The 23092-nt window shown below is 47.2% G+C and overlaps 1 protein-coding gene across 1 annotated transcript in view; it reads right to left on the bottom strand.

Annotated features, from left to right (window-relative positions):
* myo1f (myosin IF) overlaps window positions 1-11592 on the bottom strand; it is a 180548-nt gene extending 168956 nt beyond the window's left edge. The window contains exon 1 of the mRNA XM_038777186.1: window positions 11132-11592. Within this exon, the coding sequence (XP_038633114.1) occupies window positions 11132-11134 (3 nt within the window). The 5' untranslated portion in view covers window positions 11135-11592. The remainder of the gene's footprint in view (window positions 1-11131) is intronic.
* Window positions 11593-23092: the final 11500 nt, after the last annotated feature.

Here is a 23092-nt window from a genome sequence, read left to right on the forward strand (position 1 = left end):
CCTTTGATCAACACGACTCTTTGTGTAGTCTATTCATTTCACACGAACCCTATGCGGCAAAGAACGTTGCAAAAAAAAAAAGACTTCCAACATTGAATTAATGAAAGGAGCTTGTTTGTGATTACAAGCTTGTACAGCATTGTTATAATAATAAATAATAAAAGAACAACTGCAAATTTGCAACAGAAATAGAAAATACAAGAAATAAATTGTAGGGTACAACAGTCCTGAAAGATTGGCACGGTGGCAAGCACTGCTGCCCAACAGCGTCAGGGACCCAGGTTCAATTCCGGCCTTCAGTAAATGTTTGTGTGGAGTTTGCATGTTCTCCCCGTGTCTGCGTGGGTTTCCTCCGGGTGCTCCGGTTTCCTCCCACAGTCCAAAAATGTGCAGGTTAGGTGGATTGGCCATGACCAATGCATGGGGTTACGGGGATAGGGTGGGAGAGTGGGCTACGATTGGGTGCTCTTTCTTAGGATTGGTGCCGACTTGATGGGCTGAATGGCCTTCTTCTGCACTGTATGGCTTCTATGAATTTCGTCGACGGATCATTTCTCATTACAGATGGTGACAAGCCTGATGTGCATTTCCAATATCTTCCATCCTTTTGATGACAAGACATCCATGGATCAGAAATTGACCCTCCTGCAAAGTCTCTCTTGGCAAATCACCCTCAGATGTGCCCTGAACACAGGAATGGATCGACACTGTCAGTTGTTTCAATTGAACTCCTGAATGAGGCTCGGTGTTCATATGTAAGGGAAGATTTTTAATGTCATCATCTACAGTAAGATACTTCACCCATTGTCAGCACATAATGGACAACTGCATGTCTGCCCACAATATTTAGATGCTGGATGACAGTGCGCACTGATAGGTAGGTACAGTGCATTCTCAACACTGGGGAACAGAGAAATCCTACCATATCGCCTGATCTCAGCGACTAAATGGTTTTGGTGCAATTCTCATTTCTGTCCCTTTTGTGCATGTATCATGACCTTCCACCAGGCATTGGTATTGATCTAGATCATGTTCCAATCACGATTAATACGTGCAATAGACTGCCAATGGATGCATATTCAAAGGAAATTGTTGTGCTTCTCTGGCCCTTAACACCCTCTGAAATAAAAACAGGAAGTGCTAGAAAAGCTCAACAGCAGTTCTAAAGAAGAGTCACATTGGACTCTCAACATTAACTCTATTTGTCCCTCCATAGATGCTGCCAGACCTGCTGAGGTTTCATAGCATTTTCTGCCTTTGTCTTGAAGCTCTCCACCTGCTTTAAAGAGTAGCTGTACTTTCATTGGCTTCTTTTGGACGAGCTGCCTTTGTTTCCTGGGTGACTTACTTCTTGAGAAATCTGTTGCAAATCCATACTTGTGCCCGGAACCTTTGTTCTTGCTTCTGTCAATGTTTGGGACAATGTTTCTGCCATTGCAACAATTAGTCCTGTTCTCTGTTCCTTGGGGAATCTTGCAGTGGCAGAGAGCAGTTTGAGAACGTGCCTGGTACCCAGCTTGGAGGAGTGGAGCACTGCACACAATGGCTGATGTAGGAAATTCAGCAGAGCATTGCCACGCCAGAAATGTCAAAGGCAACTACAAGGAAAGCTTTGCCATGCGTGGCTGAGTCAATGGATGCCAGCGGTAGGATGCTTAGGGTGAGGCTACACCGCTGAAGCAATTCAATAAAGTCGCCAAGAGGATTTAAGTAGGCAGCCCTCTGGAGCAAGGAACAGAAACATGTTGCTGCAAAATATCCACGTTAAATATGTATTCCTTCCACCCAATCCTTTTTCCCACCCAACTTCCTTCAACACAGACAGGAAAACAATAATCTACTGGCATCCTTCCCATCAGCTATGCTGTTTAAATCAAGCCTTGCAATTCTGATAGCATTTACCATTATGCAGATGGTTTAGTGTTTTCACTGCTTATTCTTTTGCAGGAAAGGTTTGCTCACAATAGAAGGGAGTCGACCTCAACAGGAGCACGCTTGTGGCGGTATACGAGCTGACACTTTTTTTGTAGGCCTTGCAGATAGAGGCAGGATAGAACATAGAACATAGAACAGTACAGCACAGAACAGGCCCTTCGGCCCTCAATGTTGTGCCAAGCCATGATCACCCTACTCAAACCCACGTATCCACCCTATACCCGTAACCCAACAACCCTTACTTTTATTAGGACACTACGGGCAATTTAGCATGGCCAATCCACCTAACCCGCACATCTTTGGACTGTGGGAGGAAACCGGAGCACCCGGAGGAAACCCACGCACACAGGGGGAGGACGTGCAGACTCCACACAGACAGTGACCCAGCCGGGAATCGAACCTGGGACCCTGGAGCTGTGAAGCATTTATGCTAACCATCATGCTACCCTGCTACCCTACTGCAGCGGGCTGGAGAATGGTACGCAGGAGGACCTGTGACCCCTGCTGATGCCCAGAAGCATTGACACACAAGTTGATGCAGTATTGCTGGCATAGGACACTTCTCCGCAAAATATCAAAGTTCCTTTTCCTAACAGTTTTTGTGTATGCCCGAAGAAAAAGTAGTTAGCTTCTCTGAGGAGCGATCCCAAGGCACCTTATAAAATCCTCAGGAGTCCCGAGGAGGTTACACAAAGAAAGGTTGATTTGGCAAACAAAAGTAAAGGCCGCAACGCAGAATAAAGCACATAAAACCCAGCCGGGACGACCAATCATGTTGGTCCCAATCTAGGCTGGATTTTATGTACAAGATTCGCGAACCCCAGCTGCTAGGCCTCCGTCCCTAAATGTCTGGCAGTGGTACCTCCGGAAGAGGCAACTAAAATCGAGGATTCTCTTCATCGTAGTCAGCCCGACCTTCTGAGAAATTTCATGAATCCCAGCTACTAGGCTTCCGCCCCTAAATGGGGGAGCTAGTGGGTGGGATTCTCCGTTTGCTGACGGCGCAATCGCATTCGCCGATCGGCCGGAGAATCCCCGTTTGCACCAAAATTGGGGGCGGCGCAACTTTTGCTATGCTCCACATCCTCAAAAATAGCATACCCGAGGAATACGCCACACGCTGTATACACGGCCTCAGGACATTACCCGAGGCCCTGCCCCGATGCTCCGCCCCGATGGGCCGAGTTCCCGACGGCGTGGAACACTATGGTATATTTGTTTCATGGACGCCGCATGGTGGACTGTGTCCAGCTCCGCCACAGCCGGCAGGGGGAATCGTGCCGCGAGCAGGGGCCGGGGAGGCTTCGGCGAAGGCTGAGGGGATGGGTGGGGGGTGGTCCGGGAATTACTGTGGAACATTATTTGGCTGGCCAGATCCGCGTGTGGCCGCCGCCATGTTGCACAGTGCAGCCGCCACCATGCGCATGCGCGGCCTCATTTCCCGGCCATTCTCTGGCCGTATCCGCAGGTAAAGCCCAGGTCTTTATGCTGCACAGCTGCTAGACCCCACTGGACGGAGGATCAGTGCAGCTGTTGGGCCATTTTTCTAGTGTAAAATGCCACTGTTCCCATGCCACGTCAGCACTTAGTCTGCAAATCGGAGAATCCAGCCCCATATTCCATGACACCCATATCATTACATACTTCAATTGAGTTGGAATGTGACTTCATTCTTAGACAAGTTCAAGTATAGGTTCAAGCCCGAGATAAGGTATGACGCCTGTTCTTGTCAGCTTGGATCCCGTGTGTCTCTCTTGTCAGGGCCTTGAATTGGATTCAATTTGAATTTGAATTGGTTTTTGGAGCAAGCTCGGAGATGGATTAAGTGCTTGCCCTGTCCACTCTGCATTGGCTTTGTAACTCAGAGAGAGGAATTACATTTTCAAAAAGGTTAACCTGCTCAGCTTGGCTGATCGGGGAGAGTCATTGAATACAGCCTCAGCAATGTTCCTGCTGCATGAAGTCTGCTCGTACACCGATCAGTCGGCGCTGTGTTCATTGGAGAGTGTCAGCAGCCCCTTGACAGTGTTGCAGACATAAAAGATTTCTATTTCTCATGACAGCGGGGCTACCACCGGCCTCTACCTTTCCCCATCCCAACCTGAGGGCCTTAATGGAGCCAGAACCAGTTGGGTCAGGCTGAACCCAGCTTGGTGAAAGTGCTGCAGACTGACGGAAACTTCTCAGAAAGTCAGGCTGACTACGAGGGAGAGGACCCTCTATTCTAGTTGCCTCTTCTGGAGGTACAGCTCCAGCCAGCTGCAGGCTTCTTCTGGAGGTACAGCTCCAGCCAGCTGCAGGCTTCTTCTGGAGGTACCGCTGCCAGCCAGCTGCAGGCCTCTTCTGGAGGTACCGCTGCCAGCCAGCTGCAGGCCTCTTCTGGAAGTACCGCTGCCAGCCAGCTGCAGGCTTCCTCTGGAAGTACAGCTGCCAGCCAGCTGCAGGCCTCTTCTGGAGGTACCGCTGCCAGCCAGCTGCAGGCTTCCTCTGGAAGTACAGCTGCCAGCCAGCTGCAGGCTTCCTCTGGAAGTACAGCTGCCAGCCAGCTGCAGGCTTCCTCTGGAAGTACAGCTGCCAGCCAGCTGCAGGCCTCTTCTGGAGGTACCGCTGCCAGCCAGCTGCAGGCTTCTTCTGGAGGTACTGCTCCAGCCAGCTGCAGGCTTCCTCTGGAAGTACAGCTGCCAGCCAGCTGCAGGCCTCTTCTGGAGGTACCGCTGCCAGCCAGCTGCAGGCTTCTTCTGGAGGTACCGCTGCCAGCCAGCTGCAGGCCTCTTCTGGAGGTACAGCTCCAGCCAGCTGCAGGCCTCTTCTGGAGCTACCGCTGCCAGCCAGCTGCAGGCCTCTTCTGGAGGTACAGCTCCAGCCAGCTGCAGGCTTCTTCTGGAGGTACAGCTCCAGCCAGCTGCAGGCTTCCTCTGGAAGTACAGCTGCCAGCCAGCTGCAGGCTTCCTCTGGAAGTACAGCTGCCAGCCAGCTGCAGGCCTCTTCTGGAGCTACCGCTGCCAGCCAGCTGCAGGCCTCTTCTGGAGGTACCGCTGCCAGCCAGCTGCAGGCTTCTTCTGGAGGTACTGCTCCAGCCAGCTGCAGGCTTCCTCTGGAAGTACAGCTGCCAGCCAGCTGCAGGCCTCTTCTGGAGGTACCGCTGCCAGCCAGCTGCAGGCCTCTTCTGGAGGTACCGCTGCCAGCCAGCTGCAGGCTTCTTCTGGAGGTAGAGCTCCAGCCAGCTGCAGGCTTCCTCTGGAAGTACAGCTGCCAGCCAGCTGCAGGCTTCTTCTGGAGCTACCGCTGCCAGCCAGCTGCAGGCTTCTTGACATAATTCCTTCAGCGCAAAACGTGAGACGAGATAACTGAGCACAGCTTTCGCTGCCAGAAAAGAGGAACGTGAAGGCAGCAGACACGAGGCAGACAGAAAATATGGACAATGATGACTTTAAGAAACACAGTTCCTGGGTGTGGACTGTGGCATTTTTCAGGGAACTGGTGAAAAGATAGCAGAGGAGGTGCAAGGTCTATTTTGCAATAGCAGAACCTGCAAAAGCCGCACGGTTAGCTTCTTGTGTTGATTGTTCTGGCGATGATGTTTCTGAGGGGATGCGAGCCAAAGGCATTGTCTTTGTCCTTGTGACGGGAACCTCACAAATTGCTCTAGCAGTCACTGTAAGGCATTATGGGGCAATTTGACGTGCTGCCTGCTCATTTACCTCAACTAGATGGGATGGGAATCTCCATTCCTGTGAAGAAGCGTTGACACTGGGGCAGGATTCATGGACCTCCACGCAAAACTGGCGCCGCACCTGAACCAATTCAGTGACAGTGGAGGGGCTAGCACCGGCGCCAAGTGGAACACATTCAATTTCAAAGAGAAATGGTGCGTGATTTGCCAGGTCTGTGTTTGACACTCGGGAGGCTGACAAGCTGCAGCCGCATATGCACTTTAAAATCTCCACACACACTCATCCCAACCAACAAGTTGGCACTGGTTGCACTCCCATCCTGTTGATAGGTCAGCTGGAGTAGGGCACCTAGGGGGTGGCCTGGGGGACACCCATACAACCTGTGGCACTAAGTTCACAGTGGGCAGCCAGTGACGTGCACAGCTGCATAGCTGCCTTGCACGCTGCGGCAATGGTGCTCCGTGCCCGCCCACCCGGACCTCACAGTCCGCCTCCTGGCCACCCCCCTCCTACTCCCCCAGTCCTGGCAGAAGACCCTCAGCCAGCGGCACAACTGTCAGCAAACTATGGCAATGTTGGACTCTTTCCGGACACACTTTCTCTCCCTCAGCAGTCACGGCACCTGTTTCACAATTTTTAACTGTGCCCTGGGGCAGCAGGGTAGCATGGTGGTTAGCATAAATGCTTCACAGCTCCAGGGTCCCAGGTTCGATTCCCGGCTGGGTCACTGTCTGTGTGGAGTCTGCACGTCCTCCCCCTGTGTGCGTGGGTTTCCTCCGGGTGCTCCGGTTTCCTCCCACAGTCCAAAGATGTGCGGGTTAGGTGGATTGGCCATGCTAAATTGCCCGTAGTGTCCTAATAAAAGTAAGGTTAAGGGGGGGGTTGTTGGGTTACGGGTATAGGGTGGATACGTGGGTTTGAGTAGGGTGATCATGGCTCGGCACAACATTGAGGGCCGAAGGGCCTGTTCTGTGCTGTACTGTTCTATGTTCTAAGTGAACCTCACCCTCGGGAATTCGTCCCAGTGGAGGCGGTGCATTGCGGAGGCCCTGACCCGGAGATTATCGGGTCAGGCCCGCTAATGATATGCCAATGGCGTTTACTGTATGTGCATTTTGGAACACACTGATGCCACTGTTGAAGTAACGGACAATTGCGATTAGGCGTGAAGCCGGCGCCCACCATGATTTTGGCATCAAAACCGATTCTCTGCCCAATCGCATTTCCCGATTCATGTGTGAGCTGATGCAGAATCACGCCCATGATCTTTAGTACCATCATGATATTGTCCCTTAATATAGATTCCTTTTTCTTTCGCAATGTTATGCCAGATGCAGCAAACCACAATGATGCAGGAGACTTTGGCAGGCTCACATTGCAGCAATGCCCCGTGACCTATTGAACAGTGGCTGTGTTGCTTAGTGTAATCGCTATCATTTGTGGAGCCATGGGCACAGGTGACATGGGCATACCTCACATGGGCATTGGTGATATGGGCACAGGTGACATGGGCATATTTTACATGGGCATTGGTGATATAGGAATAGTTCACATGGGCTCTCTCAGCTGGTGCACTGAGATTTTGTAAGGGAGTCACCAACTAGGGCAGCAACAGGTACCTGTGAATAGCAGAGCCGCAAGAGTGGGTGGAATGTCTATCCAGACAGAAAAGGGGAGAATTTCCACCATAGTGGTGGCTGGTGCATATATACCATCCTTATTCTTCATGGGGGTTTCACCCTAAAATTAAATGTGAAGTCAGGTAATCAGAACTCTTGTGGATTCTGAGTTTTAGTATTTTATTTAGTGCATGTTGGAATTGACTATAATCCTGTTCCTCAAAACGATAACATAGTGGGGGAGAGGGGCGTTACAGAGATTTCAATTTTACAACACTAAAGTTACTAAGCGTGTTGTACATGTCTTATTTGGTGTCGTCATTCTGTGACAAGCAGTGCAGGATTCTCCTGTTGGCTTTGTGACGTCAATGACAGGACCCAAATGGGTGTTCCAAGCTGCATTCGCTGAGAATCAGATCAATGGAGCTATTTTCCCTGAGGTGGCCTCCTCGTAGACCACCTCCGTGCTCGCCATCTGGTCAACAATGCTGGGTGGATTTCTGAAACTGGATGGTTAATAGGAGGCCACCCTGACTCTGAAATATTGATTGTCTCACCTTCAGAGGTAGGTGCTGCTAAAGTATGTATGTTACCATGAGGGCATCTTCATTTACACTCATTGGCCATAGCTGGGGGATTCAAGAAGGGTGAAAAGGTTTAGCACTGTGAGACAGGAAGCAGAAAGCCCCTGACTGTAACTGGCAGCACCTGTGGCCATTGATTAACATGCTGTCTGCTTCACTGAATGGAGCCTCTGGCACTGATGGCCCACAGGACTGTTGTAGAGAGGCCGACTCTTCAAATGGTAGAGAGGGCCTCTCTACCACTGACAAAATGACGGCGCCTTCCCTTAATTAGGGACTTAACTATGTAAGTTGGCTACCTACCTCTGTGGGGCAGACACAGCTGATCCAGGTTCCTGCTTGCCCAAGGGAAATCTTGCGGGAATGCATTGAGGAGCCGCCTTGATCTGGCTCCCCAATATTTTCCCACCTCAAAACTGGGAAAATTCTGCCCAACTCATAATTAAAGTTTCACACTGCTCCCATGAGATGGAGTTTCAAAAGCAAACAATCCCTCATTCTCGTACCTACAGTATCATTTAACGCACTTCGAGGAGATTTCGCTTTATCCAAACTTTGGTAACCATGTGTGATCCGCCAGAACAAAATTAAAAGTTGCTGTGAAGACTTCACAGCAACTTTCCTGGGCCAGCTGGATTTAGGGGTTACACTCTCAGTCAGAACATTATGACTTCAAGCTCCAATCCAGGACTTGAGCACATAGGCCCAGATCTTCCAATCTGCTGCAATGCTGGGTGCATTGCTGCTCCTGCTAAGTGTTCAGCATCCTGGCTCTGTTACACATTTTCAATCGGTACATCTGATTCCAGCTGCACCTGGTTGGGACAGCTCCAGCTCGCCAGGGGAAGGCCTGTGAGCTCAAAGACAAATGGAGAGAGCTACCCTGCCCCCACGCTCCTTATACAGCCATATTCAGGTAAGTTCTGACAGGTCACAAGTATTGCAATAAGTGAATGAGTTAGAGAGTGTGAGTGGGTGGGTAAGTGGGTGGGTGAGTGAGTGAGCGGGTGGGTGAGTGGGTTGGTGGATGGGTGGGTGAATGAGTGGGTGGGTGGGCAGGTAAGAGAGTGGGTGAGGGATGGGTGGATGAAATGGGTGGGTGAGTGAGTGGGCAGATGAGTGGGTGGGTGTGGGTTAGTTATTGAGTGGGTGAGTGAATGAGTGTGTGGGTAAGTGGGTAGGTGGTAAGTGGGTGGGTGAGTGAGTGAGAGGGTGAGTGAGCAGGTGGGTGGTTAAGTGAGTTGATGGAGAAATGTGTAGGTGAATGAGTGGGTGAGTAGGTGAGAGGGTGGATGAGGGGATTGTTGAGTGAGTGGGTAGGTGAGTGGTAGGTAGGTGAGTGCGTGAGTGACTGAGGGTTGAGTGATTGGATGGGTGTGAGTGGGTAGGGTGGGTGAATGGGTTAGTGATTAAGTGGGTTAGTGATTGAATGGGGTGAGGGAGTGGGTGAGTGGATGGGTGGGTGAGATGGCGGGTGAGGGGGTGAGTGGGCGGGAGAATGGGAAGGCCAAAGGTGTGAGTTCCTGGGTGGGTTGGTGGGTGAATGCTAGAGGATGAATGGGTTGGCGATTGCGTAAGTGTGTGGGTAGTTGGGTCAGGTTGGGAGGGTAGTCAGGTCAGAAGGTCATTGGGTCAGGTCGCTGACTGGGCGATGGAGTCAATTGTGAAGATCAGTTTTGGTTCTGCTGCTTAATCTCTGAGATTAAACTATGTAACATTTCCGGAGCAAGTACCCATGTCATTGCTGCATATCTGGCCAAGTCCCTGACCCTGAAATCAGAGTCAGAGATTTGCAATGGAGTGTCCCACGAGGTGCCAATCAGCCCATCAGAAGTTTAAATACCTGGGAAATTACAGCATCAAGATTTCTGCAGGGAGATTTTGCTGCTGTGGAGATTGGAATTTGGCAACAATAACCTAGGCTGACATTTCAGTGCTGAGGACATGCTGCACTCTCAGTGGTGCTGTCTTTTGGACGAGATTTTAAACAAAATTGAACATAAATGTTCCCAGTCATTATTCTCCATATGTTCCTGCCAATTATTATTCCTCAATCAAACCCATCGAGATGGATTAACGGGTCCTTACTGCTCGTCGCACCTTACTGTGTGAAAACCGGTTCACTTCAAAAACCATTCCTTGACTGTGAAGCACGTTGTGACATCCCGAAGCTGTGAAAAATGCTGCACAATTGCAATTCCCTTCTTTAAGGGTCCTTCAGCTTTAATTTGGAATGTGAGTCTAAATGACCAGGCTAACTTGTGAGAAGTGACCACTCTAACGGTCATCGGCACCTGGATTGAACAATGCAACTATTTTCAGTGAGCTCATCTGTTAGTTAAGTAGTCTCAAGTGGAACAAAGGTGAGTTGGTGTAAGGTGAACGTTTATCACCTACTTCTAGGAAATGCCAAGGCTGAACTTTATCTCCTACTGTCTGCAGTCACTTATGGTGCATGACATCCATTTTCTGATTGTGACATATTAAAACATGTATCACTGTTGGCGACCATACAATTAAATTAGCATATCAAACAGCAGACAGAAGTTTCAGGAGGCAAAATACTAGCCTGTCGTTCAAGCCCCCTGTTGCATCATTGGGCCAAGGGGTTCAAATCTATTTTTAAAAACGCAAACCTTAACTGAAACAAGTGGTCTCACATGAAAAGAAACTTAACAGCAGTACTGTTACCCCCCCCCCCCCCAACGTCACAAAGATACCTTACAGCCTCCAGAAAAGACACATGAACTTAACACTTAAAATGTGGGTCTAGTTCCCATTTTGTCCTGTTCCTGATTTGGTTCGAAGAAATGGGGGGGGGGGGGGGGAGGTTAATATTTACTTTGGAGTCGAAGTGATGTGACTAATTACAACTGGAAGTATTCTATCCGCTGCAGGGGAGGAGAGGTGAACTATTTTGTAGCCCAAACTACACTTTACACATGTAACCAGCACAAACCGCAAACAAGAACACACAACTGCATTTCAATTGAAAAATAAAATAAAATTGGGGGACAACATGTGTTGTCCGGCGCTGTTACGAGCAGAGATCGGAAGCTCGACTATCACAAAGTCACAGTGACAACTGTCAAAGTGCAATCTTCTTTGAAGTATCAAGAGACATATTGGGCGACAGGAAACTAAACTCCACATTCGCGGAAATCAAACCTGCCCGGACTAACACAATTCGGAATCTCTGTCTGATCACATTGCAGGCAAGTGATTATATCGTTTTGAAGGCAACCCTGAGTCCAGAACACTGGGCTTTTTGCTGAAGACAAGGACAACGAAAGGAGCAAAGGTTGCAGGAGACACTCACCATGGTGATTGATTCGCTTCCCCTCTCTGGTCACCGTCTTGTAATCTCCTGATTTGAAAACCTTCCACAATCCAGGTCTGAGGTCCGATCAAATCAGCATTTTATTTTCAAACAGTAATTTCTTCATCTCTGGCAGAGGTGTGTTCTGCTAACGGACTGGTGATTTTGCAGCAAGCTGCACTGTGCTGTTCCTATCCTACTTCCTCCTTTTTGATGTATACATGTATCCATTAACATTTGATTGGCAGTTCAATACTGTTCAAACGGCCGAGTCGGTCTTTAATGAAGGGACGCTTTCAAAAGAGCTATAGACGGCAGCAAATAAAATATGGCAGTACATACTAATGACAGGCTAACAGATAAGGGGATCTATTGTACTATATATAAAACACAAGGCGTTATTTACATAGGCAGAAACACCCCCTCCATTAATCTTCTTTGGTGGTGGGGACTTTTCATGTTTAGACTGCCCCGTGTGAACTGCAGTTGCAACAAGCTGTTACATTCTGTGCATTTCACAATGGACAAGTGTTGCAACTGCATAGTGCTCCCGAGCACAGTCGATCCATCTTGCCTCTGATCACACACACACCTCTTAACAAAGTGAAGACTCAACCGACGGCTAAAGACATTCCTAACTTGGGTGACTGCAGAGTTTGCACGTCCTCCCCGTGTCTGCGTGGGTTTCCTCCGGGTTTCCCTCCCACAGTCCAAAGATGTGCAGGTTAGGTGGATTGGCCATGCTCAATTGCCCCTTACAGTGTCCAAAGATATGCGGGTTGAGGGGATAGGGTGGGGGAGTGGGCCTCGATGGGATACTCTTTCTGTGGGTCAGTGCAGACTCGATGGGCTGAATGGCCTCCTTCTGCACTCTAGGGCTTCTATGATTTCAAGCCAGGTATAACCAGATTTTCTGGTATTTACTTTAGGAGTTTGAATCATAAGGAGAGGTTTGGGACACTTTGGACCATAATTTGTTGGAGGGAACAGTTAGTGTAATGGTGCTGTCTGTTATCTATGTGCAGAGGCTGCTGTCAGAGACGTGACATTCTGCCGTTGTCAGAATGGCATATCACTGTTTGCCTCACCATCCAAAGGCATTGAGTGCTGGATAAGTTACTTTCGCACAGAGAAACTTAGATACTTCCCTGAAACAGCTCAACTGGTCTGTACTGGTGTTCATGTTCCAGAGAAACGGCCACTTGTTTCCTCGAACTGTTCTTGGCCTTTCAGTTTATGTTACAGTATTAATCTCTTTTCTCACAAGTTCCTCAAGTTTCCTTTTGAAAATATCTAAGCAATGTTTCGTGGCCACTTCCTATGGTGGCGAGTTCCACATTCTAAACTACTCTCTGCGTAACTGAATCTCTCCCTATATCACTGTTGGACTTGGAAGGAACCACTTTGAATGTCTGGCCTTTTCGTTTTGAATCATTCTGTCCAGATCTGACCCGTCTAACCCACTCATAACTTTAAAGATCTCAATCAGGTTACCTCTATTTACTAAAGAGAAAAACCCCACCCCCCCCCAACTTGTTCAAACTTCGCCGAAAGCTGAAATCTCTCAGTTCTAGCACTATCCTTGTATATCTTTTATCCACTTTCCCCCGTGCTTTACCTTCATGCCCTTGTTGTGGTACAGCATGGCACCCAGAATCGTGCTCCTGAGATGCAGCTTGGCTTACATAAGATCACTGATGTTGGTTTTAATACTCCAAGACTGAAATCCTAGCATTTGATGGTTACATTCCAGCACACAGATTAAAAGTAAGGAGCCTCCCATTTAAGACGTAGATAAGAGAAATAATTTTCTCTCAAAAGGCTGTGAGTCTTTGAAACTCTCTTCCGGAGAGAGGTGGAGACAAGAGGCTGGATTCTCCAAAAATGGGGCCATGACGCTGGCGTTTCACTCTGGACTTTCCTTAATAAACTCCTGAGTGATTCTCCCATCCAGCAGGGCCCCACAGTGCTTCTTGCAGCTGTGGCTGTGGATACGGGGCCCTGCACTTCCAGTCAGGAGTCTGCGCATGCGCACGGCGGCAGCCTGCGGCGGACTCAGCTGGCGGACCTGGACCAGGAAAGAAGGTCCCAATGATCGACCCTGTGTCACTCCATATTACCTGCCCGATCGCACCCCCGGCCGCTCATAAGGCCCCCTGCGGTACGTAATCCATCAGGGTGGCCGTGGACTGATACGTGGTTAGAACCATGCCGTCGGGAACTCGGCCATTGGGCGTGGAGAATCGTGGGGGGGGGGGGGCATGGGTTCTGTCAATGGCCACCTACCCGCGCCATGTAGATCGCGTGCGCGTGACTCCTGAGCGATTCTCCGGGGACTGTGCGAATGCTCATGCTCCGCCCTGCGCCGAATGCAATTTCAGCATGGAGGCTCGGGGAATCCAGTCCAGGCTTATTGAATATTTCAAAGGCAAAGATTTTTGACTAACAAGGGAGTGGGGCGTTATCAGAGATAGTTGGAATGTGGGGTTGAGACCACAATCAGATCAGCCCTGATCTTATCAAATGGTGGAGTAGGCTCGAGGGGCTGAATGGCCTACTCCTGCTCCTAATTTGTATGTCCATATTATTTTGTTAGTATTTTAATTGTTTTTTTCTGATCTGTTATGCTGATTTTAATGACTGTTATCAACTGTATCCTCAAATACCTTTGCTCTTCCGTTTCTTTTTTTCCAAGTTGATGTTTCTGTTTCTGCAATGTTTAAGCAATGCAACAGGCTCAACTTTCATCCCTAGCGTTGGGCAAGCAGCCTCTGGAGGTGACATAACCCACCTCCAATACCAGCGTACAGTCCAATTACCGATGAGGCTCTGACCCTGGATTCTGTCCCATGTTTGGATTTCTACCCCTTTATTCCTACAGGATTTACCTATGCAGTTCTTCAAAAATTATACTTCAACAGCAGATAGGAACAAAACATCAGGACAACAAGTTAAAACTTGTGCATTTTCAAGAAGGTGATTTGTGTTAATTATTGCCTGTTAACTTCTCTGACACTGAAAATGAGCCGTTACAAGTGTAACTCTCATTCCTTCAGGTTTTAATTGTTGCTGGAAATTTAAAAAAAACATAACATTTTAAATCAAGCAGTTTGTTAACTTTTAATTTCTATTTCTTCTCTCTCTTCATTGAATATTTCTTTCACTCTCTTTGCCACCCATTAGCTTTTGGCTATTCAAGAGATGAACTTATACATCTTAACATAAGAGGTGTGCACATTGTTCAGGTAAATCTATCACTTGTTTCTGTGAAGCACAGAAATTCACGATCCTAGATGCCAGGGGGCGATCAACACAGTCCCAGAATTGTGTAGCTGGAGATCCTCAAGACACTGTGCTCGGCCCAATCACTTTAAACTGTCACAGAATCAGAATCACTGATGATTCTACAGTGTTCAGCTTTAGTCACAACTCCTCTGAGAAATGGAATAACCAATGCCTGCCTACAACAGCAGGATAACACCTAGATTCGGTCTAGCAGATAACAATTCCAAGATTCTGGACAATGAAAAGCCTAAATATTTCCCTGTGACATGGAGTAGCACCAACAATGAAGAGTGTCCCAATATCAATCTTTGGCCACCAGTCGCCATTGAGCAAAAACTTTAAAGGGCCAACCACGTCAATACCATGGCCACAAGAGCAAGGTAGAGATGGGTAATCAGTCGGTTCACTGTCATTACTTTTCCATTGCGTTCTACCATTCAAACAACTCAAGTCAAAGAGTATGACAAATTACGCAAGACCTGACTGTAAGGCTGCTGCCACAAAAATAGTCAAGAAATTCAATACCAATCAGGACTGAGCAGTTCGCATGATTAATATCCTTGCTGCTACATGTAACATTCACCTCATTCGTTGCTGATGCATTGTGGTTGGACTGTGTGGTATCGACAGGATGCACTGCAGCAATTTGCCAAGCTTATTTTTGTAGCATCTCTCAGCCCTGTAACCTCCACCACCAAGTAATATCATGGGAATACCATTACCTCAAGTTCCCTTCCAGGTCACACAGCATCCTATACTAATTTGGTCACTGACCAAAGGTTTGGAACTTCCCATCCAATAATATGGTGGGGACACCATTATCCTTGCGAAGGCTGAAGCAGTTCAAGAAGGTGGACCATGACATCTTAGGGCAATCAGTGATAGATAGTAAAGATATGGACCCTCAACATTGTCCTGATAACCAAACTAATCATAACTACTGTACGTTCATACTGAAAATTTAGTGTCAACAGGTGCTGGTTTGGCTGCATCACTGGATGTTCTGAAGTATGATTTGGGTACGACAATGAGAAATTAATGTCTGATGGCTTTACAGGATCTTTAGAAATTAATTGAACTCTAAAAAAATGTCTCTATTGCTCTAAGCGTTTCTCCCTTTCATTAAGAAAGGCTCTCCAGTTGCCTGCCCGAGCTCACACAGACACAGAGCAGTGGTGATTAAGTTTTTCACAATTCGGTCATAATTGTAGGCACGGATCTTTATGTCTCTGGGCCTGATAAGATGGACCATCATGTCGACATACCTCAAACATAGCAAGATGTTCATACAAAGAGACAAGCAAAGGGGTGTGATCTCATTGCCGGAGGTTTGAATGGCGGGGGTGGGGGGGGGGGGGGGGGGGGGGGGGGGGGGGGGGGGATGGGGGGGGGGGGGGGTCCACCTTGGATATCTGTACCCTGGTAATTGAATGTGAAGATGTAATTGAAAAAAATGATTCAGCAGCCCCCAAAAATAAAGTGCATAAACCGGTAGCTCATACAGGAGGTAAGACACGTTGGACAGAGCAGAGGTTCCCTGAAGTGGATCAATTTTAGCTTTGCCTTAACACCTCGGTTGTTAAACTTAACTCGCTTCGACTTAGCACCTCCAGTCTGAAGTTACTCTTCTTACCCTTGACCCTCTCCTGAGGTGTGGTGATCCTCAGGTTAATTCACAACCAGTCAGCTCTCCCCCCCTCAAAGGGGAAAGCGGCCTATGGTCATCTGGGACGATAGCGACTTGACTTTCTTACTGCTCAAGAGAGAACCAAAGGAGAAGAGATTGTTACCACAACGGAGATCAAATCACTTTGCCTCATTCATCCATCAGACACAGCACTAGTAAACCATCCCCATCTATGAATGGTCATATGTCTACTTATTCTGATTACGTGTTGTTATTGAATTGTTGCTTTATAACAACTGTTTGACATTACTGGTAATTTGTGACTCCTAGAGTTATTCTTATAATAACCAAACTGACTGTGAAATGAAGTAAATGGAGTAAAGTGAGATTATCTTCTCTAGGAAGTCTCACTCGTCTTGCTTTGATGGCAATTACGTTCTGACACCTCCTTCGAGATGTGTTTCCATCATCACAATTGTATCAGTGCGAACACTAACCGTTTCACACTGATCCAGAAGGTATCCTGTGACTTCATCCTTAGACGTCATCGCCCTCTGCTGGAAATGTTGAAAATCTCAGCCCAGTTTTGTAGCGAAGAAATAAGGTTGAGGCTGAAACCTGCAGTTGTTGGAAATGCAAAGCAAACAGAAAACACTGGAACCTCGCTCAAGTTTTGACAGCATGGGTGGCATGGTGGCGCAGTGGTTAGCACTGCTGCCTACAGTGTTGAGGACCCAGGTTTGATCCCGGCCCCGGGTCACTGTCCATCTGGAGTTTGCACATTCTCCCCGTGTCTGCGTGGGTTTCATCCCCACAACCCAAAAATGTGCAGGGTAGGTGGATTGGCCACGCTAAATTGCCCCTGAATTGGAAATAAAATAATTGGGTACTCTAAATTTTAAAAAAAAGTTTCAGCAGCATATCTGGATAGAAGAGAAGTGTTAAGTTTTTTTATCAAAGATGCTTCTGTGTCAGAAATGAAACCTTCCCACCTTCCGAGGTCGAAAATCCACATAAAATGATGGCCGAGCATAACTCTACAGAATGCCATGACAATTATTTGGTTAGTCCTCAACCAAATTTGCTTGAGGGAGGAACCAAGTCATTTGAATCAAATGCAGACATGCTGTGTGATTTATTCCACTAATTGACAAATGTTTAACTTGCGGTGGGGGGGGTGGGTTGGGGGGGGGGGGGGGGTGGCTGGGGGAGCCTTGGCTCATTAAGTATTCTGAGGCATATTTGGTAGCCTGTCTTTTTCAAAGGACAGAGTTTTATCTGGGGTTTATGAAGCAAGAGTGTCGGATAGGAACTTTTGTACTCAATTCCTTTAATTGATTAAAATATTAATGAAAACACTCAACAGAAAGGTACAAATGGTCGTAGTTTTCCTCCTGGCGTTGTGAACCATTCATTATTTTGTTGCATACAAGAGCCTAGAATAATATATAAACTGTAAATATATATTCTTTTTGCTATTGTCCATTTTTCCTATTTGTGATTAATTTGTGGTTATTTAAAGTCATAAACAAGGTCTGGTCCAGTGATTTCAGGCAGAAGACCAATCCCACGGATGGAGAGGATAGAACCGGTCGATGGAGACATTTGAAAAGGTTTCTATGTTTGTTATTCTCAGACATTCCGGAGAGTCACTGCTCTCAGGGAAAAGAAGAACCATCAAACATCCAATCTAACTGTACACACGCATAGTTCACACTTGTGTTAAACAGAAGTGATCTATCTACAAGTCCACTACCGAGAGTCGCGAACACTGCCCAGTCCATCACGCGAACCCACCTCCCATCCATTGACTCTGTCTACACCTCCCGCTGCCTAGGGAAAGCGGGCAGCATAACCAAAGAACCCTCCCATCCGGGGTATTCTCCCTTCCAACCTCTTCTGTCAGGCAGAAGATACAAAAGTTTGAGAACATGCTCTAACAGATTCAAAAACAGCTTCTTCCCCACTGTTACCAGACTCCTGAATGGCCCTCTTATGGACTGAACTGATCTCTGCATGCATCCTCTCTACTGTGTAGCACTGTACTCTGTATGCTTCACACAATGTCTATGTATTTATAATGTGCATTTGTCGTATCTCCTATGTTTTTCATGCATGGAATGATCTGCCTGGACTGTATGCGGAACAATAGTTTTCACTGTAACTCGATACACGTGACAATAAATCTAAATCTATCCAGATCTTTCATTATTTAATAGGCTTCTATCAGTTCAGCTCTTTGCTGTTCTAACGTAAATAGACAAGTGCCCTAAATCCTGCCTGAGTAGCTGAGACTCTTTAAATGAAGATTCATTCTCTCTTGCAGACCTTTTCCAAGGCTACAATATCACTCACCACGTGGGGTGCACAGAACTCCAGAGGCAATCTGGCTAGTGACCTGTATTGTAAGTGGTGCTTTTTGGTTTATACAGAATGATTCAATTGATACACCGCAGTACGCTATTAGCTTTTAACTATAACTTCTCTACAAGGGTCATGAACCTACGGGTCATGAACCTGCAGTGACCTTTGCATAATAGCAAACAGATCTTTCAGTATTGTTTCCTGCAAAGGCACAAGCATTCTCACCAGATGGGCCTGCCAACATGCATTTGCCTATATACCTTAGTGTGACTCACACCCCCAGCACATTTTTGCTTTTGATCATAAACGCCTAATTTCTAACCCTTCCACAGAATTTGCTTTTTTCTGCAAATTTGCCAACCGTATGCACAACATTGCAGTTTGGGGCCTTAGCGGAGAGAATGGACTGAGCAGACCTGGGAAATCACTGGTCAGATGACTCAAACCTGGACCACATCATGAACTACAATGTTTTGGATGTGGAAATAGAACCAATTCCTCGATCCAGCAGATCACGTTCTTCATTGTATAAAAACTTTCTACGTCATGAGGTACCTAAAAGTCTAGCTGGACAATTTCTTCTGGATTTCCATGTCTACAGCTTCCAAAAAATTGATGGACTTTGCAAAGCATGGTTTATCTTTCCAGAAACTTTGTTGTGTATTCCAGATGGTTTCTTCCCTTTCTATTGATGAGGCACCTCTGATGATTTCTTCGAATGTCTTGATAAACACTCTCACAACATGGATATATTGAGACTAAATTAACATCGCCAAGCAATATATATATTTTGAAATTTGTCTAATTTTAAAATTAAACTGACCATTTCTTTGAAGTGATTCTCTTGTGGAAGGAATCACTGCGCCCTGGGATGTGGGGACTGCTTGTCTGGGTTTTTGAATGTTAATTGAAAGTCTGGAAAAGGATGTTGATACACTGATCAGGAAGTTAGGTTATTAAAATTTTGGAAATAATCTCGTCAATGGAGTAGCCAACGAAAAACAACAGCCACTACTAATCTTAACGTAACTAGCATCCAGAATACAAAGACACATGTTTATTCCCAATATCTACAGTGTTACAGGAAGCAAGGCCTCTTTTCCAGGCTAGGAACTACAAGAAGACAAAGGGTGGAAGCGTCCGATTTCTGGGGCTGAATTTAACATTTGTGACTGGGGTCTCACCTGCCAGTTGGACAACTGATGAAAGCATCTAGTCAGTTTTGAGTGTTTGTGGTCAGCATTGGGCTTTCAACTGGATTGAGGTCCCCACGGGTACATATCTCACTCCCTGAGAGCTGCTGGCTAATCAGAAGCCAGCAGTTGTCCATTGCAGTTGGTGCCATTGGGAGACCGGTGGCAGCTTCTGGTAATGCACTCACCAACGTTCCAGGATCAATGATGGACCTCAGGCCAAAGATGAGTGAGGGTGGAATGGCTCCCAGTGCCCCATCCGCTTCCTGAAGCTGAGTCCCTCGGTCAAATAGCCTTTGAATGAAGGAGGCACCAAGTATATGCTTCTTGGGTTCCCTGTGTGGTGACTCGGCCACATGCCACTGGTTGGATGCCAGGAGCAATGAGATAAGAGGCCTTAATTGGGCACAATTCACATCCGGATGGAAAGGCCATCCATGAGCTTTCTCGGACAGATGTAATTGGGCAGAAGTGGGAAGGTGGCACCCTCCCGCGTGATAAAATGCCCCTTGCTCCCAGATTTCTGAGGGGTGGGGGACAAGAAGACAAAGGGTGGAAGCGTCCGATTTCTGGGGCTGAATTTAACATTTGTGACTGGGGTCTCACCTGCCAGTTCTGGCCTGGTTTCCCTGTTCCATTTTCTCCTGAAGAATCACTTGGAGGCAGGCAGGGGTTAAGGTGGTGGAAAGCAGATGGTATTAATTGTAGTGATACGTCTCTGAATAAGATTGTATGCAGTTAGCAATGTGACCTCCAACCAGTTGGTGGCGTCAGACCTTGGTCATGTGATGTTTCAGACTCACCATTTGATAGTAAGGACAGTTGTACATCGGATAGTTCCAGATTAACCTAGTCTCTATTGCATTCTGTATATTATCCTTCCACATGTTGACTAATAAATCATCATTCTAAGTAAGTCATCAGCAGTTCTGTAAGCAGCATTACAACAGCAAGACAACAGAACACAACATGGTACCAGGGGGATTGAACATATAAGAAAACAGCAGAACCGACAAAGGGAAAATGGCCGAAGAACGAAACAGAAAAAGAAAGATTCTTCAACCGACCTAATAAATTACGGTCTGTGGTGACTCAATGTAATAAAAGACGGTGAAGCTTGAGTTGGATAGTTTAAAGGCACCCCACCTGCTTCAAATATCATGTAACATAGACGAAAACTGGCACGTTTTCAAACGCAGTTTAAGCTCTATGTTTCAGCACTTGGCCTGCAGGCACAGCCTGACGAGAGGCACATTGCATTGCTGCTCAAGGTGGCAGGCCCAGAAGCTATTGAAATCGACAATACATTTGCTTTCAATAGCGAAAAGGATGAGACATTTGAAAGATATATTTTCGTACCCGTGCCCAGAAACCAGATGAATCTTTCAACAGTTTTGTCACTGACTTGAGGCTGAAGGCCCAGTCCTCCAATTTCAGTAATGTAAAATCTTCAGCGATCCGCAACCAAATAGTATTTGGCATATCAAACAACAAGCTCTGTGAGAGATTGCTGCAGGAGGAAGATTTGGTACTGGGAAAAACAATTAAGATTTGCCATGTGAGTGAGTTGGCTGCACAGCAAATCAGTACAATCAGCTTGAAACATATTGCTGCCAACATGGAGGAAGACGCCAGCGCCATCGGCACTGTGATGCAGGTCAATAAGAAACATGGTCTCAGAACGGGCGGCCATTTTAAGTGGCCAACTGGGTCCGCCATCTTATGCCAGAAATGTGGCAACCCACATGGCCCACGGCAATGTCCAGCACATGGAAAAGTATGCTCCAGGTGTTTTTTGTGTCCTTCAATGGACCAAGCAGGGTCCATCAATGCAATTGATGAGGTGCCCCTTGAAGAATTATTTTTTGTTGATCTCATTTCAGCCAAGGACATGATGAGGCTGAATGTAAAAGAGGAACACATTTCACTGACCAGCTGGACTAAACGTGATGATCCAGCTGATATTATCGAAAACAGGTGGGCATTTGCAGTGCTGCTGAATGACGCACTGGTGAAATGCAAGCTCGACACGGGGGCGACGGCAAATCTCCTCAGCCTGAGCGATTTGCACGGGCTGCGAATTCCAGCAAAAGTCGTAAATTGACCAAAACTGCTGGCAGACTACAGTGAGAATGAGTTTGAGATGTTGGGGGAATGTGAACTTGAAGCATAGGCGCACAACAAAAGGCACAAAGTACCATGTTCCATTGTGGACAAGAAACGTGAGTCAATCCTGGGGCGGATGCGTTTGAGGCCCTGGACCTAGTTGAGTGGCTGTTCGTTCCAGTCAGCGAGATGACAGAAGACTACGATGACTCGTAGCTCGATACGGTGGCAAATTTACCCAGTGAAATACGAGCCATAGTGGAAATTGATGAAGACCCACCAGATCCGAAGGGCACTTCAGAGTTCTGGTTAGCGGTTTTTGAAAATGAAGAAATGCTCAGTGGCACGATACAGGAGCAGGATAAGCCTACCCTGCAGCATCTACAAGATGTCGGCGTAAATTTCTCCAGTGCGGGACAGCCGATAGTTTTTACTCTGGAGTTCAAATTTGTATCGAACGCGTATTTCACAAATGAGGTGGTCTCAAAAACATAGCGGATGGAATCACAGCCTGATGGGTCAGGTGTCTTCACATTTACAATCACGGGTTGTACCTGTTGCTACATCGACGTGAGGAAAAGAAAGAAAGTCACATTGAAGGCCATTAAAATGAAGTTGAAGCATAACAGCCGGAGCACTCGCAAAACTGTCACGAAGACTGTACCAAATGGCTCACTTTTCAATTTCTTCAGTCCTCCCGAAGCTCTGCAGCATGGACTGTTAAATAAAATTGGTCGAATCCTGTCTGAACACATAATCCCATGTGCAATGTCGTATTTTACAGGAGAGATCTTTGCTGATGACACTGACTCTGAAAATGAGTACCCTAATGAATCCTACAAACATTATGAAGGCAGTGAAGTAAGCAAAGGTTTGGACGATGAGCTGGAGCTGGATGAATATGAAATGCTGGTAAAGCTATTTCACTGGGGAAATGGCAAACTCAGTGAGGGAGCCTGTGCGGCGTTCCGTCGGTGGTTTGGCAGGAATGATGAGGTGATCACAGGAGACGCCCAGCCTGTGCTGGACACCGAGGAGTGCGAGTGTTCTGAGGTGGCGCATGTAGAAATGGACAGCAAGATTGCAGCAGCAGACAGCTCAGGTGAAACTGATGTAGCTCCAAACCAACGGAAAACAGAAAACATTGCACCAAGCATAGGGAGAACCATCGAAGACCCACAAAGAAGTTCCGGTAGTGGTTTCCTGAGACTTGAGGCCATTCCACCGCAGGGGGAGTTCGAAGAACAAATGATGGCATCCATATGCAGCTCCATGGCGATGTATGATACTTATATAATAATCCATAAAAAGGATGAACTATGGACTGCGACTGTATGCAGCACCAAGAGAACAGTTTGTACTGAATCGGGATGCAGTTCCATGGTG

Source organism: Scyliorhinus canicula, chromosome 18, assembly GCF_902713615.1.
Source record: "Scyliorhinus canicula chromosome 18, sScyCan1.1, whole genome shotgun sequence".
NCBI lineage: Eukaryota > Metazoa > Chordata > Chondrichthyes > Carcharhiniformes > Scyliorhinidae > Scyliorhinus > Scyliorhinus canicula.